The sequence below is a fragment of the Arachis hypogaea genome, chromosome 5 (assembly GCF_003086295.3).
Source record: "Arachis hypogaea cultivar Tifrunner chromosome 5, arahy.Tifrunner.gnm2.J5K5, whole genome shotgun sequence".
Classification (NCBI taxonomy): Eukaryota; Viridiplantae; Streptophyta; class Magnoliopsida; order Fabales; family Fabaceae; genus Arachis; species Arachis hypogaea.
Window position 1 is genome coordinate 89,040,752 of NC_092040.1, and position 10,952 is coordinate 89,051,703.

General features: G+C 31.3%; 2 protein-coding genes and 1 non-coding gene across 3 annotated transcripts; 1 reads left to right on the top strand and 2 right to left on the bottom strand.

Annotated features, from left to right (window-relative positions):
- The first annotated feature begins 664 nt into the window (after nucleotides 1-664).
- LOC112799743 (uncharacterized) lies at nucleotides 665-1,661 on the top strand. Its single transcript, XR_011881682.1, has 2 exons — nucleotides 665-927; nucleotides 1,018-1,661. It is a non-coding gene; the product is annotated as an uncharacterized protein (transcript).
- Nucleotides 1,662-4,746: 3,085 nt separating this feature from the next.
- Nucleotides 4,747-5,733, bottom strand: LOC112803689 (pentatricopeptide repeat-containing protein At2g03380, mitochondrial-like). Its single transcript, XM_025847168.1, has one exon. The coding sequence runs from the start codon at nucleotides 5,731-5,733 to the stop codon at nucleotides 4,747-4,749; it is 987 nt and encodes a 328-aa protein (XP_025702953.1).
- Nucleotides 5,734-6,982: 1,249 nt separating this feature from the next.
- LOC112803690 (F-box/kelch-repeat protein At3g06240-like) lies at nucleotides 6,983-8,137 on the bottom strand. Its single transcript, XM_025847170.1, has one exon. It carries the CDS (start codon nucleotides 8,135-8,137, stop codon nucleotides 6,983-6,985), a length of 1,155 nt encoding a protein of 384 aa, XP_025702955.1.
- Nucleotides 8,138-10,952: the final 2,815 nt, after the last annotated feature.

Sequence of the window (10,952 nt, forward strand, 5' to 3'; positions counted from 1 at the left end):
ATATAAATACTCCAAGAAAAAAACTAAGATAAAGAAATTATGAAATATTTAGATTTCATTAAAATATTTAGGCATAAATAAATATTTGGTAAATATTTCATTTTAAATGATAGTTTCATTTCATATTAATATTTGGTAAGAATCCTCTCTGATAGAAGTTGGGAAGTTTCCTTCACAATCCAACCTACCAAACAGTCCATTCCATTCCATTGATGAAATCAACTATGCCAGACATTGGTAAGCTCCGATAATTAGGATGGTATGAAAGAATGAAAGCACTAACCTGTCTCTATTTGGAAACAATTATGCCCCAGTTACGTGCATAGTATTCAAGAATTGAATGGAACCTTAGCTTATTGCACTCTTCTTCCATATTTGCACCATCAAACACATAACTTGCCCTTGACAATTCATGCGTAGCTTTGGTGTATCTGCCTAATAACAATTAAAGCAATATACATAAATTGATGCTCTTCCAAATAATTATTAATTCAAAGTTATCAATGTCGGTTTGTTTAGATAGATAGTTTGATTAATAATTAATTTATTAAATAACAGGTTGTGAATAAAAAATTGTGATTACTTAAATCAATTATTTAAATGAATTCTAATCCTCTATTTAAGAGGAGAGAATCATCATTCTCTCCAATCCTCTAACCTCTATCAATCTCTCCAACCCTTTGTACTTGTACAATGAAATCAGTTTTCATTATTTTCTATATCATGCTAATTACATTTTTATTTCGTCCTACTTATAGTACTTATCAATACTTCAAATTATCCTTACAATGGCCACCATCCTTTCAGCAGCGATATGGAGTACGGACAATCCAAAAAAATTTTACAATTCACGGGTTATGGCCACAAAATTTCTCTGGCCCTTGGCCACATGATTGTTCTTTAAGCCATTCATTTGAAGCAAATACGGTGAGTTAATTTATTAAACTTTATCCATTTTCATTTATCTTGTTATTTAATAAATTAATTGTTAATTATTTTTGTGATTTATTCTGGTAGGTAAATATTTTGGGACGCCAATTAGCAATTGATTGGCCAAATCTACATGGCCAAAAATGGAATAACAAATTTTGGGAAGCTCAATGGTTAAAACATGGAACCTGCAGTCTTAATAACTTTAAGCAACTTCAATATTTCAGTTTAGCCATTGGTATTAAAAATAAATTGGACATCCTGGGCATGCTCGAAAATGCAGGAATAAGGCCTAATGCAACCATAACTTATAATTATATTGATATTGTTGATGCAATTAAAGCTAAAATTGGTCCTTTTGAGCCTGAACTATACTGCGTAATGCCTCACAATAATGTTGTGTTATTGTTTGAGGTTCGGGTGTGTCGGGATGCCATGGGAGCTACATATATCTCATGTGTTAATAATAGCAACTCATGCCAAGGATATCTCATTAACATACCCGAGTGAAGTTTATTTGTATCAAATTATTATTATTATTATTATTATTATTATTATTATTATTATTATTATTGTTGTTGTTGTTGTTGTTGTTGTTGTTGTTGTTGTTGTTGTTGTGTGAAAAATAGAAATCAATTATTGATTTCTCAAAAATAAATATGCTTGTATCCAATTATTATTATTATGGAATGAAAAATATAGAGATCAATTATTGATTCTCTAAATAAATATGCTTGTTGTACTCAATTATTATTATTATTATTATTATTATTATTATTATTATTTGGTGTGAAAAATAGGGATCAATTATTATTATAATGGAATTGAATTAAATTTGGATCTATTTTAAGGTGACATCAATAAAGATTGTGAAATTACCTAATTTGACCGTTTACTTATCTTTCAAAAAATGAGTCTGGGTCTAAATGGTCCATGAGCGAGTTCTTTTTTGGATAATGCTTTGTGAAAGACTAGAAGCTAACTTCAATGAACAACCAAAATATTAGATGGTTTTTATAAAAAAAAAATATAAAAATAATTTGTAAATTATTTTTTTATCCTTTTCTATGTCATCTCTTTCATGATTCCATCCACCTACCAACTACTTTAAAAAGGATATATTAGTAAAATTATTAAAATGTGAATTATAATTAAGATAAAATTAGTATCACAAAATGACTTCTAATATGACTAAATTCTTTTTTATTTTGCATTATTTAATATTTGCTCTACAAAATTTCTTAAAAAATTTCTAAATTTTTTTTCCTTCAAATGATAAATATAAGAGTAAAAGAAAAACAAATACTCTAACAAAGAAAATAAGCTTTCCTTATTTATTTATTTTTTCTAAGAAACATGAAAGCACCCTTTTGTTATATAAAAAACAAAGAATCAACACTGAAACAGGTAATTGATTTGGTTCTGAAAAACAATGCGAGCAATGAGCAGGAGGAAGGGGTTGAAGGAATAGAAAATTCAAATAAAGATGTAAAATTTGAATTATGTTAGTACCACAGAAGCAGGAGGAAGGGGTTGAAGGAATAGTGATCTCGAAATGTGAAAACATTATACCTAACACGCAGTAATATCACATAGAACATGATGAATTAAATCATTGCAGTTGTAAGTGATGAAGATTTCTTGGAGGTTAAAAGTCAGGACCATAAAAATGATGTTTGGGTATGTGGTTAGTTATGAATTAGGAGCATTAAATTTTAGGATTAAATATTGAGAATTTTACTTATAAATAAGTCAACTTCACTCAAGTCAAATTAGTTAAAGTTTATAAATGCTAAATATTGCTGAATTAGTTTTTAAAAATGGTATAAAGTTTTTACTTTTTCCTTCTCAATAAAATTTAATAGTTATATACAATTAAAAAGATTTTAAGTTTAACATATGTAGTGAGGAATATATATAGTTTATTGGTTTAATTATAAATATATATTTTCATATAGTTATCAATAAAATATTATCGCACTATTAACACAATTTGATTTTTGTAATTATTATCAACTTTAAAAGCCATATATTGTTATCATCATAATGATAACATACAAACTTTACACTTCTATCATGGTCAAACTCTAAAATACTTATAAAAACAATGAAATCAATGATGAATTAGAAATCATTTTGAATGATTTTTCAAATATTCGAATGGACCTAATGCATCAAACTTAATCTTATATTACCGAGTATCGTTTAATTTGCAAACGTGGTACTTTCTCCTTCACATCTATTTGAGCTTTGAGTGCTTTTCCTTCCACATAAACACCTCTCTTTCTCTTTCGAGTCGTGTTCAGTTCTTTTCGAGAAGCCATGATGTTAGCATTAGTAGTTCTGATTTGCTTTTCTAGCTCCTTTTTCATTTCCTCTAAACGTGTCAACTTTTGCCGCAGCTCTTTTTCTGACGCCACCATATCATTGAACTGATTCTTGTTATTTTCAAAGTCAGATTTTAAGTTATCAGCTCTCGACAGTTCTGAAGCAGTGGACTCAATTTTCATATTTGCTTCAATGTAGCTACTACTACAATGTGCAAACACAGTTGCAGTTTCAGATATCAATGCTCTCATTGCTCCTGATAAACCATCATTAGCAGACAAACTGGAGAGATAATCTAAGCTGGTTTTCATGATGCAACAATGTTGAGCATCCAAGAACACTGAAGCATCATTATTATTGATGGTGAAGTCTCGTACTATTATCAGTGCTTCCTTGGTCTCTTCATTTGGAGAAAATGAAATAACATCTGTGCTAGGAGACAGAGACAAATCCTATAGTAGGGTAAGAATCACTTGAAATTGGCATAATCTTATAAATGCAAGATTACAAATTGACATGACCAGAAGCAAAAGTTTTTGTTATATAACCTCATGTCTTCAAAGGTGGTTCTTTTTTACGGGTCATTATTCATTGTTACAGCTTGTCCTGCATATCTACCTTCTTGAAGAGTAAAATTTAGATCTTCTAGCATCTTATAGATATTGGCCAACTGAACACGTGATGGATTTCCTGCTGCAAATGTATGAAATCCACCACCGATCTCAACCTGGCTCCACCCACATTCTTTAACCAGTCCTTTACCATCTATCAATTTTCTCATTGCATGCGCCTCCTTCCACTTGCCGAATGAGGTGTACAAATTAGCCATCAATACATAATTTCCAATGCTTCCAGGACTAAGCTCTAGTAACTTGACAGCAGTAATCTCCCCAAGCTCAACATTACCATGGATCCTACAAGCACTGAGCAAGGGAGCCCAAGCTTGCACTTGTGCTTCCAAGGGCATCCCCTGAATCGTATCTAATGCTAAGTCAAGCCGGCTAACTCGACCAAGAAGATCTACTAAGCAAGTGCAATGTTCTATCTTAGGAGTTATTCCAAAATCTTTTTGCATACTTATGAAGTACTTCAATCCATCTTCTACTAACCCTGCATGGCTACAAGCCAGCAAAACACTGGTGTAAACAATAGCATCTGGAATTATCCCTTCTGTAGTTGTCATTTTGCGAAATAGGTCAATCGCTTCTTTCCCCATCCCATGAATAGCATAGCTATTTATCATGGAAGACCAAACAGTTAAATCTTTATCTGCCACTTTTTCAAATACTTCTTGAGCTTTCTTGATGCTTCCACACTTGGAGTACAAGTGTATGAGAGATGTTTGGACTTGTAGATCGAATTCCAATCCATTTAGAGAAATATAATCTTCCATCTCTTGTGCTATGCTAATTGATCCTATATCAGCACAAGCTGATAACAGTAGCAACGGTTGGTCCATCTGGTCTAAAATCTGTCCGTACAAGCCTTCTAAACAAATGCAATGCCTCCAATGGGTGATCCGAATGGGCATCTCCTGCAATCATTGATGTCCATGAAAAAAATACTCTTTTTGACAATCAAATCAAATATCCTTCTAGCAGATGCAAGGTCACTGCATTTTGCATACTTAGTTATTAGCAAATTTTTAATGGACTCCTCTTTATCGCATCCATATTTAAGTACAAAAGCTTGAACTGATGAAGCTAATAAGAGATCTCCTACTTGTATACAACCAGATATAAGAATTAGAAATACAATAAAATCTATGCCAGTACTTTGATGCTGCATTTGATTGAATAAATTATATGCTTTCGCAACATGGCCAACTTTCACATAACCTCCCATAATAGTTGTCCAATAAATTATTGATTTTTCATCCATCAAATAAAAAATCTTCCTCGCTTCCTCCATTTGGCTAAAGTGAACATACATTCCCATTAACGCATTGGCCAAAGTAACTTGAGAATACACAAGTCCAAGTTTAATCAAGCAACAATGTATCGACATCCCTTGCCACCAAAAGCTAAAGGAATCTGAATCTGAATCCGAACAACCTGACAAAATTGAAACAAATGTGGGCAAACTTGGCTCAAAGCCAAGAACCCACATATCTTTCAAGAGGATGAATGCCGCATCCATAAAAAACCCACGAGAATAAGCCGAAATCATGGAGTTCCAGGATACGACGCTTCTGTGCGCCATTCCATCAAACACGTGGCGTGCACACTCAACATAAGTGCACTTAGCATACATGCCAACAAGTGCAGTTTCAACAAATAAGTCATTTTGGAAGCCAAGTCTCAGAATATGACCATGAATCATAGTCCTATGAATCATGGAACCCAGGTGAGCACAGGCCTTTAGGAGCAAACGGTAAGTGAAGGTGTTCCCATGCCCACCAGTGTGTGAAACCATTGAAGTGTATATGTTTAAGGTTTCAGTATAGAAGCCGTTATTGGTAGAATCTCGAATCATCAAGTTTCATAGGTAAAGGGGCTTTCTGAAACTGCAAAGTGATGCAGAACGCACTGCCATTTGAATAATGGACAATTATCCCATTTGTTTTCATTAAACTTCATATATCTAAAATTTATTATTTTCTAACAGCAAGAGTCTTATTTTTTAAAGGGATAAGTACTGAAATCGTCCCTAAGGTCTAGGGTGAAAATCAAAATTGTCCCCAACCTTTTTTTGTTATTAAAATCATCCTCAACGTTATAAAACGTTATAAAATCATCCTTTTTTACAAAAAAAAATAATACTTTGACAATTTTATCCTTAAAACAAAAATAAAAATAATATTAAAAAAAACCCTACCCCACCCCACTCCCACCCTCTTCTTCCCGAAATCCCCCTCTCCCCTCTTCTCCCTTCGCGTTCCCTTTCCCCGAGGAGTAGAGTGGCAGCGGCAGCGGTAATGAAGACCGGTGTCGGCGGCGAGGAGAGAAGAAGAAGAAGAAGAAGAAGAAGAAGAAGAAGGTAGTGGTGGTGCGGTGTGGCAAGGCGGCGGGCGGTGAGGGCGAGGAGGAGGAACAATGGCCGATCACAGGTGGTGCAGCGGTGCGGTGGTATAGCGGTGCGGCTTCCCTTTCCTCCCCCAAGATCTGCCGCAAAACTGCCACCATTATCGAGCCCGAAATGGAGAGGAGAGAGCGCCGGTGGGGTGAGTGGGTGAGAGAGTCGGGAGTGGGGTGAGGGTGAGTGAGGGAGTGGGGTGAGGGAATGAAGGAGTGAGGGAGTGAAGGAGGGGGGAGGGGGGAGGGGGAGGGGTGAGGGATTTACGGGGGAGGGTGAGTGAGGGAGAGGGTGAGGGAGTTACAGAGGGGGGTTGGGGGGAGGGATTTGTTTTTATTTTTTTAATATTATTTTTAATTATTTTTATTAATAATAAAGGGTAATATGGTAAAAAAAATAAAATTAAAGTGGAAAAGGACAATTTTATAACGTTTTGTAATGTTGAGAATGATTTTAATAACAAAAAAAGGTCGGGGACGATTTTAATTTTGACCCTAGACCTTAGGGATGATTCAGTACTTATCCCTTTTTTAAAATATGATACATAATTGACCATTTTAAAATATTAAAATGTAATACAAATCAACTTATTAAATCAATTTCAACTATCAACATGAATATTAAAATTAATTTTCATCTTAGAAAGTTTACATACTCTTTCTATACCCCATTTAAATATATCTTACATTTAAATTTGTATATTTACTAATCAATTAATTTCTTTAATGAAAGAGAAGATGCTTTCTTTATAAATCCATGTACCAAACATGCTTGCTTTGATATTAATATTGTGAATTACTTTGCCCGTAATGACATCAAAGGAAGCCAATTCACTGCTGTGGTTTCTGATAAAAAATATTAGATCACATTTGTCGCCCATTCTCATTGGATAACAAAATTTTGATGGAAATGGTTCAAGTGTAAAAAGTTTCACCCAAGATTCTTTCACACCAACTTCACCCAAAATAGATATTTCAATGCGATTATTCTTAGCAAAAGAGGAAATTAGAGTAACAGACTTGTTGAGCACTACCAAACTTCTGATAGGGCTATCATCATTTTCTTGCAGCCAAACAATTGATGTGATTTGAAACGTTTCAGTGCTGAGATTAAATGACACAAGTACTTGTTCTTCTTCGAGTCCATTAGTGGCATACTCACTACCCCACCAGTGGCATATTCCATTCAAGTACGCTACAGAAGCATTATCTATATGTTCCCTCTTAGTCATTTCAAGATCAAGTTTCTTCCAACAATTACTTTTTAGACTATAAATTTGCCAAATTGTTAGAATAGGCTCTTCTATAAAAGTGTGACCATGAATATAATATACACATTGAATCACTTTATAATCATCATTCACATTATCATAACCAAATCCATGAATACTTACTCGCCGATCAAAGCCGGGCTCATCATCAGTAATACCCGGAGGAATAATTTTACGCTGGTCGATTTTAGGGTTCCAAAGTCCTATTTTTACGTCAAGACCTTCTTCTTCATAGTGACATATGATACCATTAACACAGTCAAAAATTTTATAAAAACCATTGTCTTCAAACAGACTTGGCAAAACTAACGTAACTATGTTTTCGTACCTTTCTCCAAAAAGCAAATGCACATCATTTTCATAGACGTCTCCATCACTTCTTTCGTCACAAAAATATCTCCATAGAAGGAGAGACGATGAGTAAGTAGTTTTAGATTTTAAATTCTCATAGTACATGCTCTGAAAATTATAATTTTCAAGTAAATTTAGCCAAGACTTATGCACGCAACTAAATCGCTTCAAAGACTTAACAGGTAATTTTGCTAGAATTTCCAATACAAGATCCTTAGGAATCTGATCGCTATGAGTTGCCATTTGCGCTAAAGATGAAGATAGAACAATAGAGAATAGAGTTTTGCGTTTGTTGTGTGCCTTGTAAAATATAATGAAAAATAAATTAGATTCCAACATATAAGTTTAGAAAAATTTTAATGGTATTACATTTTTGTCGCTCTATTTGTTTCTTTCCTAATCAAGATCTCCTATATATAGGACTAAATATCAAACCAATCAAATTAATTGATTAGGAATATATATCACAAATCTAAATAGAATAAAAGGAAAACCGATCTAAATTGTGAGCCCTTGATTTGCAATTACAGACATAAATGTATAATTATTACTCATTAAGCTTAGTTTATTGTTAAATAATACTAGATTCTATTAATTCTAAAAAATAAACAACCTAAGTTAAAAATAATTACTTGCCATTAATATTTTGTATGTACAAAATAGGAAAGTAAATGAATCTTAAAATAGATCTAAAGTTATTATTATTTGTGCTATATTGTTGGGCAAATAAAATAAAAAAATTTGGAGGTTAAATCAAAATTATGTGATTCAAAAAATAGTAATATTAGAAAAATAATAAAAAATTAGAGCTGAAAATAAATTTATGTCATTAATATTTTGCCTGTACAAAATAGTAAAGTAAATGAATCTTAAAAGAGATCTCAATTTATCATTATTTGTGCTACGTTGTTTGGCAACTAAAATAAAAAAAGAATTTTGGAAGTTAACTCAAAATGATATAATTTGAAAAAATAGTAATGTTAGAAAGATCATAAAAAATCATTTCAAACTTGTTTTATTTAGCATTCATTAATAGTTTTACCATTTTGAATAATAAAGAAATATAAAAGTAAATTTTTATCATTTTGCGCTACTACCAGAAGATTTCAGAGAGGAATCAAAATGAGAGAATACAATATGAGAAAATGTTATATTCAACTCAAAACTTTAAACGTCAAGTTAATACGTCTCTTATCTTATATACTCTTCACGTATTCATATTTTTTTAAGACTAATTTCTTATACTCCTCACACTTGCAACTCTAACAATAATTTAATGATAAAATAATTAAAAAAATTAGATGTAGAAAGATATATGATTATCCAATTTTTAAAGATGTAGAGAAGCATCGAATCAAACATGAAGAAAGTAGACGGGCAAGGAAGGAAAAGAAGAGAGAAGACTATGCCATTTGAACTATAATTCTAATGGCATAGTCTTCCCTCCTCACCTAAAAATCTCGGGTTATTTGAATCTCATTCCTAACTTTGAAAAAAAAAAGGTAAAAAAAAGTTTTAAAAAATAAACTTAATTATACAATATGGACATACATTTAAAGAATAACTTAAGTATAAAGTATTCCTAAATATCAACGAACTTTGGTTAAATTTGAAAATCCAAATTAATAGTGTAATTAATTAGTGACTAAATAAAAAAATTGACATGTCATAAAGAATAAATTATGTGTTAATTGGTTAAAAATTATTTTTTTTAATACTAATGTATAGATCTGTGTTTTATACGAGCATGAAAAGAAATTCATAACAAACAAATATATTGCATAGTATAACTTTTTGTCATATATAACTGATTAAATTGATGATATATGAATAAAATTAATAGTTAACTACCATAATATAATTTATGAGCATGCATATTACCCAAATTTTTTTACTATTCAATATTTAGAATGGTATTTGTCAAGTAATTTAAAATAATATTTAATTATTTTATATTTAATATATTGTAATTGAAAATAACATTTTAATATGAATTTTTACAATAATAAAATTTACAACATAATAATTAGTCTTAATGAATAGAAAAGATTTATATTTTTATGTATTTATATGTTTTATATTTATTTTAAAAAAAATAAAATGTTGCATTTTTTATTTTAAAGTGTTCTATATTAAAAAATATTTATTTATATTCTAATATTTTCTATATTTATTAAAATTCCTCAACACTCTTTTTTATAGCTTTTTTTTATTTTCATTTATATTATGAAAGGGAAAGTATGAGGAGCCAATGAAATACTTATACAATGTGTACAATGGAGGTTTATGGAATATTAGAGATATAATCATTAGTATTACATTTTTCCATCAGCTGAAATTTTTGGGATGAGTGGTATCATGACATGGTATTAGAACGCTAGATCTAAAAGGATGGTTATTCTAGATAGTATAGGAAATGTTCATTTTATAACTCAATAACCCATTGTACACATTGTACAAATAGTCCATTGTCTCCCTAGCGAGATCCTATTATGAAATCCAATGAATCATAAGAGTAGCATATTTATAGCTCCTTTTATAGCATATTTTCAGATATCCAAAATTTATTATTTTCTAACACCAAGAGTCATATTTTAAAAAATAGGGTAAAAAACGTAAATAAGCCAAGGGAGCTGAGAAATTACATAAATCCGTCAAACTGAAAATTGTTTCACGAATGAGCCAAAGTACATTACTATATAATTCGAACCAGGTTGGTTCGAACTACAAAAACATATAATTCGAACCAAGGTAGCTCGAATATTGATGGAACAAATGATGCATGTAATTCGAACCTAGTTGGTTCGAACTAGGATTGAGTGTAATTCAAACTAGATGTGTTCGAATTACACGTTTGGACGCTTCAGCAAGTAATTCGAACCTATTTGGTTCGAATTAGTCAAATTTTGCTTCGAATAATAATTCGAATTATGCTGTTAAAAAATATATATATTTCATAGAAGATAAATTACGTGTTAATTGATTAGAAATTATCTCTTTTTTGGTTAAATTTAAAAAATCCAAATTAATAATGTAGTTAATTAGTGACTAAATAAAA